We start from the raw sequence: 21410 nt of genomic DNA on the forward strand, positions 1-21410 counted from the left end.
GACAACAGAGAGAGATGGAAACGGTTGAGCGAGGGAAGGTAGTGAATACTGTAGAATCCCTGAATATATATATATATATATATATATATATATATATATATATATATATATATATATATATATATATATATATATGTATATATATATATATATATATATATATATATATATATATATTGTTATGATGTATTGTTTGTTTGAATGATGAGCAATGAGTATTTTTAATAATATAGGGTTTTTATCGCGGTTCTCAAAGAATTAGTTTGTAAGTACTTTTTTAAATTATCTTTATTATAACTATTATGAAACACACATATATATATCTAACCTAGCCAATGTAAATTTAAAATAAACTATCTTGAAATTGATATTCTTATAAAACTAATTAAATTCTATAGACAATGTAAAATTTAAACAAACTATCTTCAAAATTGAAACTGTTATGACACTAACTAAATTATATTAACAAAATTTTGTACCTTTCTTTCACTGAATGCCTAAATGAACTGTTTTCCACTATATAGATTCTAATCACCACTGAATGTCTTCGTACTTCGGTTGTCCTTGTTTTTGTGAAATTACTTTTTCCAATTATCAGCTTCTACCAATTTAAGATATATTTTTCTTCACCAGCATTTATAAACCACCAAGCAAACCAGCAAAACAGCATTTATATTTATTCTTCTTTTCAATATACCAATATCCAATTATTATAAGTTGATTTATACTAATCTCCAATCATAATATAATTTTAATTTCTTCCAATATTCTTCTAATATACTTTTTTAATCTTCAATAATTATTTGTGTATAATTATAAATTGACTTCACTAACTAAATGAGTCTATCTTCTACTAACTTTCATAATAAACTGGCCATCTTGAATCCAAATCACGGGTATTTATATCTTTTCGGATGTTCCAGAACCATCTGGTAAGAAATCATGTTCTATTTAGTTCTATTTCTTCTATATGGATGTTCTCGAAAAAAGTATCTGTTCGATCCACCGACATAATCATTATTCCAGAATGTTCCAACATAAACAAAGGTCAAATTCTGCATTCTGGAGAATTCGTTAATGTTCTATTGATAATTTTGTTGACATTTAGGCTTTTCAGATCAGAATAAACATTTAAATTAGTAACTATATATAAATTAAACATTTTAAACTAACATTATTATTATAACCCCACTTTATATTCCTAATTATTTAAAATGTCACTTGGAGAGTATGTATATCTGTCTATCACTCACATGTATAGTTGGTTGCCTATGCACATGGCTCACTTAAATATATTTACAACATTAAACTACAACTTTTTACAATTATTATATGCTAATTTCTTAAAAATGCCCTTATATAAATAATTTTTATTAAATTCTCTAGTATTTAACTTATTAAAATAACCAAATACTTGTTATATCTAAAATTATCTAGTATATAACTTATAAATTATTTTCTTTAAACATTTTTATTTCTCCCATATCATATCAATATATATATATATATATATATATATATATATATATATATATATATATATATATATATATATATATATTTACGTTGAAATCGTCGTATTTACTTTGTAGAATTTCGATTTATTGGCATTTGTTTACAGTTCTTTCTGTTGGCTCCTCTGATCTTTCTCTGTATCTCTGTTTGTAATCTTTTATACATGGAATTATCGGCCTTGTTTTTCCTTCTTTATTCCATCAGCTACAGAACCTCTGTAGTCATCCATGTTTTCATGCTTCATAAAATTGTCTTAAATGGCCTATATCGTTTTATTGATGATATAACAGAAGATTCTTTTTGAATTTTCTATTTAATGTTTTGCTGACTATTCATATAAGTTCACTATATTTCAGTTGTCTAATGTCATATTTTTTACAGTTTTTTTCGTGTACTTTCTTTTTTAATTGAGCCATTTTTCGGTACTTTTTAATTTTTTCTGTATTTTAAATCACAAATAAACCGATTGTGCTTTGTCATAGAATAGATAATAATTCTACGTACTTGGTATCACATGCTCGAATTAAATTCCACCTGTTGCAATTTTACTACTCACAATAAAATTATTGCCTTATTGAATTGCCTCTCATAAAACCGATTGAATCTTAGAAAAATTACCGTACCGTGAGCAAATATCTGACATGCAAGGTTGCAAAAGATTAAATGTTTTGAAAAAACAACTTGGTATGAAAAATATAATACACACGCATACAATTCAAGTCAATGTTTCCTGTTTGCTTTAATTTTATGCGTAATCTATCATTTAATCTACGATTTTTGTTATGTAAGAGTTAAAAATGCGGATATAATAGATTTAAAAGTAGTTTGTATTAAAACCTTGAATTCATTCAAAGGATATCTTCTTTTTTTATGGAAAAAATGGATACTAAAATTGTAAAACAGTTCTGACTTCCGGAATGCAGTTATTAGTTCGTAAATGGACTGTTGTGACTCGGCATAATTCTTTGTAGACGATTTCCTTCCTGATTTTTCAAAAACTGTTTTTAAAGCAGTTCAGTTTGTTCAGGTAGCTTTTCACTTTTTACAATTAAAGTACAAATTGTTAAATACATTATTTATTTGACTTTATTATTACAAAATTGAATTAAATACTCCTCGTCTTTCTATTTAATATTTTATTTTTTTCCTGCGTTTTCTGTTTTTAGCGTCTTTTGTTTGGTTATCCGATACACGGACCATATTGTTGCTACCATTGGCGCTCCATTGTCAGAATGTGCTAGAATGGCAGAAGATAGAAAAACGTGGAGGAACATTGGGAAATTTAGTTAATAGCTTCATGATATCATGATACCTGCATCAGGTTAACGACTAAGAAGAAGAAGAAGAAGTTTGGTTATCCCTCTTTACTTAATAGCTTCTGCGTTGCTCTCACGTCTTACATACCAAGTTTCTATCTTGTGTTTTTTTAAGTTTTGCTTTGTTTTACCTTTTCCATTTCTTCTTCTTAAAGTTCCATCTCCTATCGGAGGTTGGATATCATAACGGCTATGGTCACTTTGTTGGCTGCTGCTCTGAAAAGTTGTAGTGAACTACAGTTAAACCATTCTCTAAGGTTCCTTAGCTAGGAGATGCGTCTTCTTCCTATGCTTCTTCTTCCTTGGATCCTTCCTTGCTTAATCATTCTCAGCAGCTCATATTTTTCTCCTCTGGTTATGTGACCCAAATACTCTAGTTTTCTTCTTTTTATGCTGTTCATAATTTCTAACTCCTTATTTAGACGTCGTAGTACCTCAGCATTGGTAATCCTTTGAACCCACTGAATTTTTAATATTCTTCTGTAACACCACATTTCGAACGCATCTATTTTTCTTATGCATTGTTTCTTCAATGTCCAAGCTTCTATTCCGTATAGTAAGATAGAAAATATGTAACATCTTAGAGCCCTCAATCTGAGATGCAACTGAAGGTCTCTGTTGGTAAGCATTGTCCTCATTTTCACAAATGCTTGCCTTGCAGTTTCAATTCGGACTTTGATTTCTTTGCTTTGGTCATTTTTGTCATCAACCCAGGTTCCCAGATATTTGTATGTCTCTACTTTTTCTATTTGGGTTTGCTCTATCATTAATCTTTCATTTCCATGTTGCGTTTTTGAGACAATCATAAATTTAGTTTTTCTCTTATTTATTTTTAGTCCGTATCTTATGCAATAATCGTTAATTCTATTTACCAATTCTTGTAGCGATTCCAGGGTGTCTGCCATTATAAAGGTGTCATCAGCGAATCTTATGTTATTTACTATTCTTCCGTTTACAGAGATTCCATCACCCAGACCCACTATCGCTTCCTGGAATATGGCTTCACTGTACACGTTAAACAGTAATGGTGACAGAACACTTTTACTCTTACTCCTCTCTTTATATCTATATTTTCGGACTTTTATTCTTCTATCTTTATATTGGCTTTATAATTCCAATACAGATTGATAATGATTCATAAGTCTCGTCTGTCTATATCTTTGTTTCTCAGTACTTTTATTAGTTTTTCATGTCGGACCCTGTCGAATGCCTTCTCGAAGTCGATGAAACAGGAATAAATATCTAGGTTCATATCTAAGCATCTTTGAGAGAGGACATTAAAATTAAACAATGCCTCTCCCGTTCCCAGTCCCTTGCGGAACTCAAACTGAGTATCATCCATATCATCTTCTAGTTTTCTATATAATCTTCCATGAATCACCTTTAGAAATATTTTGAGGGTATGGCTTATTAGTGATATTGTCCTATAGTCTGAACAATCTTTGGCATATACTGTTTTTGGTATTGCTACAAAGGTGGACACCAACCATTCCTGTGGGACTTCTCCAGTTTTATATACTTCATTAAATAGGTCTAGAAGTACAGGTAGAGTTTCATCGTCTAGACATTTCAGTAGTTCTGCAGGTATTTAGTCTGGACCTACAGTTTTTCCGTTTTTTGCGTTTCGTATTGCTTGTTCGATTTCCTCTATTCCTGATCTCTGGTCCCGTTTCGTTGTCGATTTCTTCCGGTTCTTGCCAATTATCCTCAAACAGATCTGTTATGTATGTCTTCCATTTTTTTAATTTCTCTTTAATTTCTATAATGATTTTTCCATTTGCGTCTTTCAGAAGGGCATCTTTCTTTTTTCTCAGTGTATTTGTCATTTCCTTTATTTTCTTATGCATGTTAAAGCTATCATACTGTTTAGCATATGCCTCTATTTCACTGCATTGATTAGCAAGTCAGGTGGATTTGGCCTCTTTTATTTTCTTTCCTATCAATCTCTGTAGTTCCTTGTATTTTGCCTTACTCCTGCCTTTATGTTTCCTTCTTTCCTCCATTAGATCTAAGATTTCTGAAGTCATCCATCTCTGTTTTTTTCTTAGTTTTGTCTGCAGTAGCTTTTTTTCTGCCTTTATTAAAGTTTCTTGTACCATGTTCCATTTGTTATTAACATCTGTTGTTTTTATCACGTCTTGTTTGATTTTCTTTAAGTTTTCATTTATTTCTTATTTTAAGCTCTGACGTATAGGTTCTTCTTTTATCTTTGAGACATCAAACCGTGGTATATTTGTTTGTTTTTGGATCTTCTTCAATTTTATCTGCATTATGCCTACTAATGGATTATGGTCTGAATTTATGTCAGCTTCGGGGTATGTTCTCAGAGACTTTATAGCGTTTTTATATCTAGATTTTATTAAAATGTAATCTATCTGGTTTCGAACAATGTTGTCTTCTGAATCCACAGGTGATTTCCAAGTATAAAGTCTTCTTTTAGGTAATTTAAAATTTGTATTCATTATTACCATCTCCTCGCTTTGGCAGACTTCGACAACCTTTTCCATTACCGAGTCTAATTTCTTAAGACATCCACTTTTTCCGTTTTGTCTTAAATGGCTCCTAGCGTTTGTTTGCTTTTTCTTAGACCTTTTTTATCCACTGAAAGTTTTCTGAGGCCCATTTTAACCTCTTTTTCTTTTGGTGTTTCCTCTTTTGCTATTCTTCTTGTATTTGTGTTTCCTGCTCTTATTCGGTTAAATCATTATTGATGAAGATTATTTAATTCTGTGTGTCTTTTAATTTACATGTACCGAACATGCTTATTTCGACGTAGCCCATATAACGGTTGTATCTCGAGACGACAATGATCTGTGTTTGGGAACCTTCCGGATGAATCGACCGAGATGGAGATCGAGGCGCTAATGCAAGTGAATAGAGGTAGAATATTCCAGAATATTCTAGTACATAATAACTTGTATGAGGAATTCTACAAAAAGTCGCACCTTAACTGGAGCCAAATATGGTGATATTGCAATTTGCTGCCCGTACCACGCAGTAACAATTTTTTTTCTGTAGGTTGATACCAAAAAACATGTTTTCAGGTGCGAGCCTCAAAAAAAAGGCAAATTTAAGTTTTTTCCAACAAAAAACTGATGATTTGTTCGCTAAAGCTATTTCATTCTTCTAGCGATCTGCCTCGAAAAACGAGTGAAAGAGACTTCTATACTTAGAGCACACGTACATATCAGGTACCAATCGCTTCGTCTTGGTCTCCAGAAGGAACTCTGACCCTTTGAAGAGCCAAGAAACACCTGCTTAAAGCGTGGCAATGGGTTATACAGTCACTAAAATCGACGTTTTTTTTTCGCGATTTTACCCGAAAATAGATTAAAAGATACCTCTATAGTTGGAGCACACATACATATTAGGTACCAATCGCTTCATCTTGGTCCCCAGAATAAACTCTGACTCTTTGAAGAACCAAAAAAAAGCTCAAGGGTGGCAAACGGTTATTCAGTCCCTAAAATCGACGTTTTTTTCATTTTTTCGCGATTTTATCCGAAAATAGATTAAAAGATACCTTGGATAGTTGGAGCACACATACATATTAGGTACCAATCGCTTCGTCTTGATCCCCAGAATGAATTCTGACCATTTGAAGAACCAAGAAACACCTGCTCAAAGCATGGCAAGCGGTTATTCAGTCCCTAAAATCGACGTTTTTTTTTCATTTTTTCGCGATTTTACCGGAAAATCAAGTTAAAATGACTTCCGTAAGTGAAGTTCATCTACCTATCGGAAGCTGGTGACTTGATCCTCAGTATGTAGCCTGATCCGTCATCAAATTATAGATAGTAAATTGTAATATAGCTGAAAACCTTCACATATTAATTTATCGTGTTTTAAGTAAGAAAATACGATTCAATTTTTTTTCTTCTTTTTTTTATAACAAACTTTCTATATTATATCTATATATTTGCCACGCTTTGAGCAGGTGTTTCTTGGTTCTTCAAAGGGTTAGAGTTCCTTTTGGGGACCAAGACAAAGCGATTGGTACCGGATATGTACGTGTGCTCCAACTATACAGGTCTCTTTTAATCTATTTTCGGATAAAATCGCGAAAACATGAAAAAAACGTCGATTTTAGTGACTGAATAACCGCTTGCCACGCTTTGAGCAGGTGTTTCTTGGCTCTTCAAAGGGTCAGAGTTCCTTCTGGGGACCAAGACGAAGCGATTGGTACCTAATATGTATGTGTGCTCCAACTATAGAGGTATCTTTTAATCTATTTTCGGGTAAAATCGCGAAAAAATGAAAAAAACGTCGATTTTAGTGACTGAATAACCGCTTGCCACGCTTTGAGCAGGTGTTTGTTGGCTTTTCAAAGGGTCAGAGTTCCTTCTGGGGACCAAGACGAAGCGATTGGTACCTAATATGTATGTGTGCTCCAACTATAGAGGTATCTTTTAATCTATTTTCGGGTAAAATCGCGAAAAAATGAAAAAAACGTCGATTTTAGTGACTGAATAACCGCTTGCCACGCTTTGAGCAGGTGTTTCTTGGCTCTTCAAAGGGTCAGAGTTCCTTCTGGGGACCAAGACGAAGCGATTGGTACCTAATATGTATGTGTGCTCCAACTATAGAGGTATCTTTTAATCTATTTTCGGGTAAAATCGCGAAAAAATGAAAAAAACGTCGATTTTAGTGACTGAATAACCGCTTGCCACGCTTTGAGCAGGTGTTTGTTGGCTTTTCAAAGGATCAGAGTTCCTTCTGGGGACCAAGACGAAGCGATTGGTACCTAATATGTATGTGTGCTCCAACTATAGAGGTATCTTTTAATCTATTTTCGGGTAAAATCGCGAAAAAATGAAAAAAACGTCGATTTTAGTGACTGAATAACCGCTTGCCACGCTTTGAGCAGGTGTTTGTTGGCTTTTCAAAGGGTCAGAGTTCCTTCTGGGGACCAAGACGAAGCGATTGGTACCTAATATGTATGTGTGCTCCAACTATAGAGGTATCTTTTAATCTATTTTCGGGTAAAATCGCGAAAAAATGAAAAAAACGTCGATTTTAGTGACTGAATAACCGCTTGCCACGCTTTGAGCAGGTGTTTCTTGGCTCTTCAAAGGGTCAGAGTTCCTTCTGGGGACCAAGACGAAGCGATTGGTACCTAATATGTATGTGTGCTCCAACTATAGAGGTATCTTTTAATCTATTTTCGGGTAAAATCGCGAAAAAATGAAAAAAACGTCGATTTTAGTGACTGAATAACCGCTTGCCACGCTTTGAGCAGGTGTTTGTTGGCTTTTCAAAGGGTCAGAGTTCCTTCTGGGGACCAAGACGAAGCGATTGGTACCTAATATGTATGTGTGCTCCAACTATAGAGGTATCTTTTAATCTATTTTCGGGTAAAATCGCGAAAAAATGAAAAAAACGTCGATTTTAGTGACTGAATAACCGCTTGCCACGCTTTGAGCAGGTGTTTCTTGGCTCTTCAAAGGGTCAGAGTTCCTTCTGGGGACCAAGACGAAGCGATTGGTACCTAATATGTATGTGTGCTCCAACTATAGAGGTATCTTTTAATCTATTTTCGGGTAAAATCGCGAAAAAATGAAAAAAACGTCGATTTTAGTGACTGAATAACCGCTTGCCACGCTTTGAGCAGGTGTTTGTTGGCTTTTCAAAGGGTCAGAGTTCCTTCTGGGGACCAAGACGAAGCGATTGGTACCTAATATGTATGTGTGCTCCAACTATAGAGGTATCTTTTAATCTATTTTCGGGTAAAATCGCGAAAAAATGAAAAAAACGTCGATTTTAGTGACTGAATAACCGCTTGCCACGCTTTGAGCAGGTGTTTGTTGGCTTTTCAAAGGGTCAGAGTTCCTTCTGGGGACCAAGACGAAGCGATTGGTACCTAATATGTATGTGTGCTCCAACTATAGAGGTATCTTTTAATCTATTTTCGGGTAAAATCGCGAAAAAATGAAAAAAACGTCGATTTTAGTGACTGAATAACCGCTTGCCACGCTTTGAGCAGGTGTTTCTTGGCTCTTCAAAGGGTCAGAGTTCCTTCTGGGGACCAAGACGAAGCGATTGGTACCTAATATGTATGTGTGCTCCAACTATAGAGGTATCTTTTAATCTATTTTCGGGTAAAATCGCGAAAAAATGAAAAAAACGTCGATTTTAGTGACTGAATAACCGCTTGCCACGCTTTGAGCAGGTGTTTCTTGGCTCTTCAAAGGGTCAGAGTTCCTTCTGGGGACCAAGACGAAGCGATTGGTACCTAATATGTATGTGTGCTCCAACTATAGAGGTATCTTTTAATCTATTTTCGGGTAAAATCGCGAAAAAATGAAAAAAACGTCGATTTTAGTGACTGAATAACCGCTTGCCACGTTTTGAGCAGGTGTTTCTTGGCTCTTCAAAGGGTCAGAGTTTCATTCTGGAGATCAAGACGAAGCGATTGGTACCTGATATGTACGTGTGCTCCAACTATAGAGGTATCTTTTAATCTATTTTCGGGTAAAATCGCGAAAAAATGAAAAAAACGTCGATTTTAGTGACTGAATAACCGCTTGCCACGCTTTGAGCAGGTGTTTGTTGGCTTTTCAAAGGGTCAGAGTTCCTTCTGGGGACCAAGACGAAGCGATTGGTACCTAATATGTATGTGTGCTCCAACTATAGAGGTATCTTTTAATCTATTTTCGGGTAAAATCGCGAAAAAATGAAAAAAACGTCGATTTTAGTGACTGAATAACCGCTTGCCACGCTTTGAGCAGGTGTTTCTTGGCTCTTCAAAGGGTCAGAGTTCCTTCTGGGGACCAAGACGAAGCGATTGGTACCTAATATGTATGTGTGCTCCAACTATAGAGGTATCTTTTAATCTATTTTCGGGTAAAATCGCGAAAAAATGAAAAAAACGTCGATTTTAGTGACTGAATAACCGCTTGCCACGCTTTGAGCAGGTGTTTGTTGGCTTTTCAAAGGGTCAGAGTTCCTTCTGGGGACCAAGACGAAGCGATTGGTACCTAATATGTATGTGTGCTCCAACTATAGAGGTATCTTTTAATCTATTTTCGGGTAAAATCGCGAAAAAATGAAAAAAACGTCGATTTTAGTGACTGAATAACCGCTTGCCACGCTTTGAGCAGGTGTTTGTTGGCTTTTCAAAGGGTCAGAGTTCCTTCTGGGGACCAAGACGAAGCGATTGGTACCTAATATGTATGTGTGCTCCAACTATAGAGGTATCTTTTAATCTATTTTCGGGTAAAATCGCGAAAAAATGAAAAAAACGTCGATTTTAGTGACTGAATAACCGCTTGCCACGCTTTGAGCAGGTGTTTCTTGGCTCTTCAAAGGGTCAGAGTTCCTTCTGGGGACCAAGACGAAGCGATTGGTACCTAATATGTATGTGTGCTCCAACTATAGAGGTATCTTTTAATCTATTTTCGGGTAAAATCGCGAAAAAATGAAAAAAACGTCGATTTTAGTGACTGAATAACCGCTTGCCACGTTTTGAGCAGGTGTTTCTTGGCTCTTCAAAGGGTCAGAGTTTCATTCTGGAGATCAAGACGAAGCGATTGGTACCTGATATGTACGTGTGCTCCAACTATAGAGGTATCTTTTAATCTATTTTCGGGTAAAATCGCGAAAAAATGAAAAAAACGTCGATTTTAGTGACTGAATAACCGCTTGCCACGCTTTGAGCAGGTGTTTCTTGGCTCTTCAAAGGGTCAGAGTTCCTTCTGGGGACCAAGACGAAGCGATTGGTACCTAATATGTATGTGTGCTCCAACTATAGAGGTATCTTTTAATCTATTTTCGGGTAAAATCGCGAAAAAATGAAAAAAACGTCGATTTTAGTGACTGAATAACCGCTTGCCACGTTTTGAGCAGGTGTTTCTTGGCTCTTCAAAGGGTCAGAGTTTCATTCTGGAGATCAAGACGAAGCGATTGGTACCTGATATGTACGTGTGCTCCAACTATAGAGGTATCTTTTAATCTATTTTCGGGTAAAATCGCGAAAAAATGAAAAAAACGTCGATTTTAGTGACTGAATAACCGCTTGCCACGCTTTGAGCAGGTGTTTGTTGGCTTTTCAAAGGGTCAGAGTTCCTTCTGGGGACCAAGACGAAGCGATTGGTACCTAATATGTATGTGTGCTCCAACTATAGAGGTATCTTTTAATCTATTTTCGGGTAAAATCGCGAAAAAATGAAAAAAACGTCGATTTTAGTGACTGAATAACCGCTTGCCACGCTTTGAGCAGGTGTTTCTTGGCTCTTCAAAGGGTCAGAGTTCCTTCTGGGGACCAAGACGAAGCGATTGGTACCTAATATGTATGTGTGCTCCAACTATAGAGGTATCTTTTAATCTATTTTCGGGTAAAATCGCGAAAAAATGAAAAAAACGTCGATTTTAGTGACTGAATAACCGCTTGCCACGCTTTGAGCAGGTGTTTGTTGGCTTTTCAAAGGGTCAGAGTTCCTTCTGGGGACCAAGACGAAGCGATTGGTACCTAATATGTATGTGTGCTCCAACTATAGAGGTATCTTTTAATCTATTTTCGGGTAAAATCGCGAAAAAATGAAAAAAACGTCGATTTTAGTGACTGAATAACCGCTTGCCACGCTTTGAGCAGGTGTTTGTTGGCTTTTCAAAGGGTCAGAGTTCCTTCTGGGGACCAAGACGAAGCGATTGGTACCTAATATGTATGTGTGCTCCAACTATAGAGGTATCTTTTAATCTATTTTCGGGTAAAATCGCGAAAAAATGAAAAAAACGTCGATTTTAGTGACTGAATAACCGCTTGCCACGCTTTGAGCAGGTGTTTGTTGGCTTTTCAAAGGGTCAGAGTTCCTTCTGGGGACCAAGACGAAGCGATTGGTACCTAATATGTATGTGTGCTCCAACTATAGAGGTATCTTTTAATCTATTTTCGGGTAAAATCGCGAAAAAATGAAAAAAACGTCGATTTTAGTGACTGAATAACCGCTTGCCACGCTTTGAGCAGGTGTTTCTTGGCTCTTCAAAGGGTCAGAGTTCCTTCTGGGGACCAAGACGAAGCGATTGGTACCTAATATGTATGTGTGCTCCAACTATAGAGGTATCTTTTAATCTATTTTCGGGTAAAATCGCGAAAAAATGAAAAAAACGTCGATTTTAGTGACTGAATAACCGCTTGCCACGCTTTGAGCAGGTGTTTGTTGGCTTTTCAAAGGGTCAGAGTTCCTTCTGGGGACCAAGACGAAGCGATTGGTACCTAATATGTATGTGTGCTCCAACTATAGAGGTATCTTTTAATCTATTTTCGGGTAAAATCGCGAAAAAATGAAAAAAACGTCGATTTTAGTGACTGAATAACCGCTTGCCACGCTTTGAGCAGGTGTTTGTTGGCTTTTCAAAGGGTCAGAGTTCCTTCTGGGGACCAAGACGAAGCGATTGGTACCTAATATGTATGTGTGCTCCAACTATAGAGGTATCTTTTAATCTATTTTCGGGTAAAATCGCGAAAAAATGAAAAAAACGTCGATTTTAGTGACTGAATAACCGCTTGCCACGCTTTGAGCAGGTGTTTCTTGGCTCTTCAAAGGGTCAGAGTTCCTTCTGGGGACCAAGACGAAGCGATTGGTACCTAATATGTATGTGTGCTCCAACTATAGAGGTATCTTTTAATCTATTTTCGGGTAAAATCGCGAAAAAATGAAAAAAACGTCGATTTTAGTGACTGAATAACCGCTTGCCACGTTTTGAGCAGGTGTTTCTTGGCTCTTCAAAGGGTCAGAGTTTCATTCTGGAGATCAAGACGAAGCGATTGGTACCTGATATGTACGTGTGCTCCAACTATAGAGGTATCTTTCACTCGTTTTTCGATGCAGATCGCTAGAAGAATGAAATAGCTTTAGCGAACAAATCAGTTTTTGTTGGAAAAAACTTAAATTTGCCTTTTCTTTTAGGCTCGCACCTGAAAACATGTTTTTTGGTATTAACCTACAGAAAACAATTGTTACTGCGGGGTACGGGCAGCAAATTGCAATATCACCATATTTGGCTCCAGTTAAGGTGCGAATTTTTGTAGAATTCCTCGTATATATAAGTAGGGCTGATAATAGCTAAGTTTTAGTTGATAAGATATTATCGTGCTGTAAACCTATAAATAAATATATTTATATTAATTAGAACTGCTTGTTTTATTGGTAAAACGCTATATATATTTATTTTGTGTAATCAATTTTTGAACTTTGATAAAATAAAGGCAGATATCGAGCACAGTTTTATTAATTAAATATTGCCCAAGTAATTTCGCTCACTAGAGCATCTTCAGGGGCATTTCGTCAATTTTGGGCTATCCAACAATCGTAGAATCTCATAAACATAAAATTAAACATAACACCACACTAAACAAGGACAAGCAGTTTAAAATTATTTAAAAAGTCGAAGCTACATTCTGGTAGGCAACAGGAGAGAGAGAGAGAGAGAGATTCTCTCGCCTGTTGCCTACCAGAATGCCTTGACGAAATGCCCCAGAAGATGCTCTAGGGAGCGAAAGTACTTGGGCAAGATTTAATTAATAAAACTGTGTTCGATATCTGCCTTTCATTTTATCAAAGTTCATTTATTCGAGCATTCAACCTTATATCAATTTAATCAATTTTTGTCTGCCATATTTTTACGTTCTATTAGACACGTGTTTCTTCTTAGTTTCTTAAATTTTTCCATTTATTTTTTATATCTGATTTCGTAGATTATCGTAAGTGTTTTTTGTAAAGACATGGAAATATGTGTACCAAGTTTGATTTGCAATATTTGTACTTTTAGACTACTTAAATTTTTATTAATAATGAAAAATCAATGTCTTAAGATGAAATATCAGTATCCAGTAGTAAAAAATGAACTTACATGTCAACACCATCACAAAAATGAAAGAAAGAAAGTCTGGATACGGGGACATGAACGAAATATCCATGGGCATCCATCTTCGTAGCGTATCCTTGATTTGGCCACCTATCAGAGCATCGATGTAGTTGCTCATGCCACTAGCAACACTGGCAGTACCTGAAAAAGATCAAATCCCCTTAATTAAGAAATTAGCATGAGTAAAAAATAAAAATTTAAATGTGAATTAAAATTTCGAATTTATTTAACTTTATTTAAAAAATATTTAGTGACGAAGCCACTAAATGGCAACAGGATGTCCATAAGCAATGAATTTCAGCTGACTTGGAAATACTTGTTTTAAATGATGTCATACTTCCATGGTAAAATTTGGTGGTTTTCTTGTATGTAATAATTCTTACTTACTTCTAATACCTCTTAGAAAAGAAACCACCAAGGAGGAAATAATCAGCAAATTATCACAGAAAAGAAGATTTATTACAAAATAAACGGCACACTATGGGATAAACAGTTCATCAAGAATACAAAACGAGAATTTAACATGTTAAGTACCACCATATTGAAAATTTTAATATCTTCATTGGCCGATCACTTTTTTCTATTACTTTCTAATCAAAATCTAACCCTCTAAAATCTAACGTGTCGGCAAATCCAACAAGCGAATTTGTCGCCGTGGCTTGCGTTTTTCTACGATCTTCCATTTTTTGTTTCGTTTTTCTACTAATTTTTGTTCTTTTCTATGTTTAGGGCCAAATTTTTCCCGAGCTTGTGTTAATGTATCTACTACTTCTTCGTTTAGGTTATTTACGTCTTCTCTTGTTGTATTTCTAAGTAAGTTACTGGTGCTATTTTTTTCAAAGTCAAGTTCATTCGTTGGGGGCATCCAAGGTTTGAATTTTTTACTTTTTATCATCTTTAGTCTTTCTTGCTTAATATTGATTTCTACAGTTGCTCGGACCATTCTATGATCGCTTGCAACCGAAAATTATCTTTGACTATATGTTTTTTGTCAGTGATGATGAAGTCGATCTCATTTTTTGTCTTACCATCGGGGCTCTTCCAAGTCCATCTTCTATGGATCTTCTTATAGAAGAAGCTATTCATTAAATATAGATTGTTTTCTAATAGGAAATTTAAGAGTATTTCGCCCCTTTCGTTTCTACCTGGTGTGCCAAAATTTCCGAGGGCATTTTCAGCTGGGTCAGTGCTTATTCCTATTTTGGCATTAAAGTCGCCACATATTACCGTAAAATGTTCTTGGTCTTCTGAAACAGCTGTGTACAAGTCATCATAGAACTATTTCTTCGTCAGCGTGACTTGATGTTGGTGCATAGACTTGAATGATCTTTATGGAGTAACGGGTGTTTAGTTGTAATTTTGCAAGTATAACTCTTGTGGAAACTGCTTTTACTGATACGATATTCTCACGAATAGTAATTGCAAATTGTGCAGGGTGTATCCGATTGGTAGTGTGCGCCATATTCGAGCTTTGGGCGGTTCCTTTGGGATCCTTGAGTCCGCGCACCAGTGTAGTTATTAACCGGTCAGATTTTTCGAACTCCTATAAGGCTACACACCCTACCAGATTTCTGGAAGCCTTACTTTTTAGAGTAACGTAGGTTCCAAATATATAAGTGGTAAGTTTTTATTTCATACTTATCCAGTTGCTCTACAAACCATCGTGCAAGATGGTCAATTGCTTGTAAATGGTATATCCGTTAATAAATAAATAGTCTGAAGAATAAAATCAGTAACTTGATAAATCCGTTTTTTTTTTCGTGAATCACTCTATAAAACTACAAATATTATAAAACTACTACAACATATAAATATACCATTCTCGTGTAAATAATAACACAGTTTAATAACAGACAGATTATTTATATTGTTGTTAGATAAATATTTTCACAAATCAGTTAGTAGGTAAGATCGATAAATCTCATTAAATTCATCTAATACCTATCATCAACATGTTTGTTTTACAATTTTATCTTGAAAAGTAATTCAATGATTACCAATAACAACACATTTTAATAAATTATTATAAATAATTTATATTCAATTAAATTATATTTACAATGACGTTAACACTCTAGTGGTTTCAAAGTTTATAAGACAAACATGAACATTAAAACGTGCCTAACGAATATATACCCCACCGGTGCCGCTCGGAACTATTTAGGTCGTGGCATATTATCATGCACGTTGCGTTTGCAGCACGTAGCGTTTAGTTTCCGAAAAATATAATTTAAATGGTTTTAAATATGAACAACGCACACTGTTACGCAATTTGTTTGATTTTGATACAGAGTATTTAAAAAAATAATTTTCGAGGCTATTTTGTCATTTATGCATGTGTTTTTATTGCTTTGTGACAATTAATCACGGAAGTGATAAACAATTAGGACTTTTGTACGGAAGTGATACCTCTTCTTTTTAAAAATACTTTTTGGTTTGATATGTATGGCTTCGTTAAATGTAGTATTTTGTTTTTTAACTGAAGGTGAAATTAAATTTAAAACATATTTAAACTGAATCCTATTCATTCTAAAATAATTGTTAAACCTATTATTATTAAATTCCTAATAATTGTTTATCACTTCCGTGATTAATTGTCACAAAGCAATAAAAACACATGCATAAATGACAAAATAGCCTCGAAAATTATTTTTTTAAATACTCTGTATCAAAATCAAACAAAGACCTAAATAAACAACAAGGGAAAAACGACGGGTATCTAATTAACATTATCCTTACAAACCGGTTACGACTCGTTACGCAGCCGTCGGCATCAGTAAAATATTGTTTTCGAATATACTGAACGGAAACGTTAAGTGTCTGAAACGCAATGTTCCGGACAGTATGCGTTGTTCATATTTAAAACCATTTAAATTATATTTTTCGGAAACGCTATGTGCTGGAAACGCAACGTGCACGATAATATGCCACGACCTTTTCTCTTACTTCGATCTCTCTTTTCCTTCCCAAGACTTCACCTACTATTTTGGAATGCTGTCTACAGTCGTCTGTACAGAGCAGTGTTATGTCTTTTCCATATGAAAATAAAAAAAAATATACACAAAAAGAACTAATTTTGGAACAAATTTTCTTTTCGGCCTTACAACTTTTTTTTCTGGTAATGTTACAATAAAATAAAATCAAAGCAATATCATAGAGGGTTTTTTATAGAATCATTTTCACTACAAATTTGTTTAATTTCAATAATGTCTCTGGATTTTACAGCGCTCCAAAGTTGGCCGGGTTCTTAAATAGTCGCCATCTTGGAATAAGGAGTGCAAAGGGTTTTCGCGCTGTATCTCGTAAACTAGCAACCCTACAGAAAATTGTATTTAACATTATTTGTAGGAAATTAAATTGTGTACACATTTATTCTTATTACTTTTTATGGTAATATGGAAAATAAAAAGTTATTAATAAAAATAACTAAAAATTTTTAAACAAATTTTCTTTTCTGCCTTAACTTTTTTTCTAATCATTTTATAATAAAATGATGTCAAAGCAATATTACATAGGGTTTTGCAACGAATAATTTTCACTAAAAATTAGTATAATTTCATTAATTTTTCTGGAAGTTGACCGGGTTCTTGATTACTCGTAAGAATACGATAAAAATGAACCTTCAGACTTAGTTTTCTATTATATATTTTTTATCCGTATATCATCATCATCTACCATAATTGATTTTAAACCAATCAACAAGCGCATGTGCTCTCTAAGACTCAAAGGAAAATGGTTTAACCTAACCCTCCTCTCAATCCACACACCAACGGAAGAAGCAAATGAAGACGACAAGGAGGAATTTTATGAAATTTTAGAACAACAGTACACAACGGCACCCAGATACGACGTCAAAATCATACTGAGAGACTTCAATGTCAAACTAGGTAAAGAGGACCATCTTAGAGCAGTGATCGGCACACATAGCTTACATGGTAATACTAATGATAACGGATCAAGACTGGCAGAATTCGCTATTGCCAAAAATATGGTAGTAAAAACTACACAATTCCAAAGAAAAGATGTACATAAAGTAACCTGGGTGTCAAATGATAGAATCACACGAAACCAAATATACCATGTGCTTATCGATGGAAGACATTCTAGCAATATCATCAGCGTACACAGTCTGAGGGGAGCAGAAAATGACTCTGGCCACTTCCTGGTTAGAACAAAAATGTGAACAAGGCTAAAGACGAGACAGCCAAAGCAATGCCAACAAGGAAACAGATGGGACATTTCTAGGCTCGATAGCGCCATAGTGAACGCCAATATCAGGCACTGATCCAAAACAAATTGCAGACACTGGAAGAAGAAGAAACATCAACGCCAGAATTGACCATAGACAAGAAATGGCAAAATATAACAAACGCCATAGAAAGTGCCGCAGCGGAAACTATAGGAAAAGAAAGGAATAACAAGAAGAAAAACCAGTGGTTTGACCATGAGTGCAAACAAAGCTTGCATCAGAAAGCAATCAAGAGGCTAGAGTTACTAACACGCCCTACAGATGAGAACAGTTAAAACTACAACAGAGTAAGGACTCAATCAGAGTAAGGTCAGTCTAGACAGTTTTATAAGGACCTAAAAACAATGAAGGGCAACACGACCAACAGCCCAAGATTTATAAAAGACGATGCAAGACAATTGCTGACAGACGAGGAGATAAGCCGCCAATGGAGAAATTATTTTGAGCAACTACTAAAAAAAGGGGAAGAAAAGCTCCTCCTTGAGATATATCATCTTATAAGAGAAGTCTGGGAAAGAGAAGAAATACCGAAACACTGGCATGAAAACAATATAGTACCCATCCACTAGAAGGGATCAAACAAATATGTCGTTACTATAGAGGAATATCGTTAATCAATACAACGTACAAAATTATATCCATAATACTGTCTAGAAGTCTAACTCCATACGCAGAGGAAATAATAGGCGACTACCAAAGCGGATTCAGACCGGGAAGGTCGACCATAGACCAGATATTCGTCTTAAGCGAGGTTTTGGAAAAAAACTTGGAATTCAACCGCGATGTACAACAAATCTTCGTGGACTTTAAACAAGCTTACGATTCTGTTAGCAGAGAAGCATTGTGGGAGACCATGGTAGAAATAGGATTACGAATTGGCAGCACCACGTCGGAGAAATTCCTCATTGACATCGGGCTTAGACCAGGCTTAGGAGATCCTCTCGCCCCCTGCTATTTAATTTTGCAATGGAACATGCGGTAAGGAAAGCTCAACCACAACTGACAAACGGATTTGCCGCCTAAGGATCAAAAATACTATTAGCGTTTGCGGATGACGTGGACACAATTACACAATCCACCGGAGATGCAAAAGAAGTTTTCACCCTATTCGAAAACAGAGCCAAGAAAGTTGGTCTGAAGATGAACGAGGACAAGACCAAGTACATGGTGGTTACGAAGAACCCAAGACCAAGAGTTAGACAAAACGTAACAACCAATGAATACAACTTTAAAATCGTCAAAGAATTCAAGTACCTGGGAGCGATCATAACATCTGAAAATAAATATGAAAAGGACGTGGCAGTCAGGATCATTGCAGGAAACAGGGCATATTACTAATAAATGACCGTACTTAAATCAAAAATACTCTCAATACCAGCAAAAATAAGAGTGTACAAGACAATAATTCGTCCCACAATAACGTATGGAAGCGAAACATGGACTCTGAACCAGCGGGAAACGACAAAATGACTGGTACTGGAAAGAAAGATACTGCGAACTATTTATGGACCTTGCAGAGAAGAGACAACAGGAGAATGGAGAAGAAGACACAATGATGAACTCCAGACAGTATATGGAGATGAAAACATAATACGCTACATTAAAGCAAACCGAATAAGATGGGCGAGCCACGTACTAAGATCGAGTAACGAAAGACTCCTGAACGCTACATTCTGGGAAAGGCCCAATGGCAGAAGGTCAGTTGGTCGCCCAAGAAAGAGATGGAAGGGCGCACTAGCCATTGATATACGCAAAATGGGAATACAGCAATGGGAAATAGCTGCTCAGGACCGACAACAATGGAGGTAAATAGTAAACGCGGCCAAGACTCACATAGAGTCGTAGAGCCGGTGATGATGATGTATATCATCATCACCGAAAAAGATTGTTAGTCTTTTTTCGTCTCTGAGATTAATAATCTAAACATTTTGGAGTCTGTTTATAATAAAGAGACAACAGGAAATAAACAACGATCTTTCCGCTGATGCGGGCAAGATAATGATTTTTGAGGATGATGTCACTTTGAGATGGAGCGCCTTAAGAAACGGACACTTTTATTGTAGAAGTGCGAGTTTGGCCATCAGTACTTCGATGTTGACAGCCGTAAGAAAGCAATTTAGAGTCTGGGCGGATAAGATTCGTTTTCATAAGGCTTTGAAAAAAACGGCAGTGAGAAGAAGGTAATTCAGCTTAAAATGCAGTATGGTAATCTTTGTGTAATGTTACTTAATCACCGTTTGTCGTAAGCTGTGTTGTGCTTGTGACAGGGGATTTTCAAAGGGGAACAAAATGTTTTCGGACTAATCAGTCCATCTTAAGTGACCTTTGTAGTACTTGCAAAATGACCTCAAAACCAAACAGTGTGAGTTTAAATGGATTAAACCATACCTAAAATTATTAAATTATTTACAGCCAACTCCTGGGACTTATCCCTATTTAAGTTAATATGTAAGAAGTTGAAGTTGTTGTATAAGGTAATTACCTCCCTACTTTAAGAGCTTATTTGCTATTTGATCTACTCCTGGGGATTTCCGATATAATAAGTGATGGTGATAAAGATTTTTTTTACAGCATACAAGATATTGTCAAATATTTTGCACGAGAGATTAAAGCCTTATACTGAAATATTTCTAGGAGAATATCAGGCAGGATTCAGGCGTGGAAGTTTAACCATTAACCAGATCTTTACACTACGACAGATCCTCGAAAAAGCGCAAGAGTTTAACATAGATATGTATCATATTTTTGTCGATTTTAAAGCGGCATATGACAGTGTCTTAAGACCAAGTCTTTACAACTCTATGAATGAGTTAGGAATTCGAAAAAAACTCATATGTTTGATAAAAGTGACAATGGCGAAGATGCTATCAGCAGTAAAAATTCAAAACGACGCGTCAACCCCATTTCAAATACATAGGGGGTTAAGGCATGGAGATGCGCTGGCGTGTCAGCTTTTTAATGTCCCCTTGGAAAAAGTTGTACGAGACGCTAATTTAGATAGCAGGAGAACAATATTTAATAGATCAGTCCAAATTCTAGCATATGCAGACGACGTGGACATTATAACAAGAACTAGGGCGAGACCTGTGGAAATCTTAACCGAGCTAGTAGCAGCAGCAGAACGAATGGGGTTACAGATAAATCAAAATAGAACCAAATTCATGGCGACTAACACAAACACAAGAGCTGGAAATGTTGACACAAATTTAATTATCAATGACCAAAACTTCGAAGCAGTCAAAGAGTTCATATATCTAGGGACATCGGTTAACCCCAATAATAACACATCTGAGGAAATAAAAAGGCGAATAATAATTGCAAACAGGTGTTATCATGGTCTATCAAAGTACTTAGCTAACAAAAGTCTGTCTCAAAAAACTCGTATAAGGCTGTATAAAATACTGATAGTCCCCGTTCTCACATATGGATCAGAGGCATGGACGCTAACGAAAACAGATGAATCCGCT

The 21410-nt window shown here is 35.7% G+C and overlaps 1 protein-coding gene across 2 annotated transcripts in view; it reads right to left on the minus strand.

The window, feature by feature from the left end:
- LOC140441012 (cationic amino acid transporter 2-like) overlaps positions 1–21410 on the minus strand; it is a 109209-nt gene that overhangs the window by 31612 nt on the left and 56187 nt on the right. For both annotated transcript variants that reach the window (XM_072531403.1, XM_072531402.1), the window contains exon 4: positions 13680–13835. In XM_072531403.1, the coding sequence (XP_072387504.1) occupies positions 13680–13835 (156 nt within the window). The remainder of the gene's footprint in view (positions 1–13679; positions 13836–21410) is intronic.

Source organism: Diabrotica undecimpunctata, chromosome 5, assembly GCF_040954645.1.
Source record: "Diabrotica undecimpunctata isolate CICGRU chromosome 5, icDiaUnde3, whole genome shotgun sequence".
NCBI lineage: Eukaryota > Metazoa > Arthropoda > Insecta > Coleoptera > Chrysomelidae > Diabrotica > Diabrotica undecimpunctata.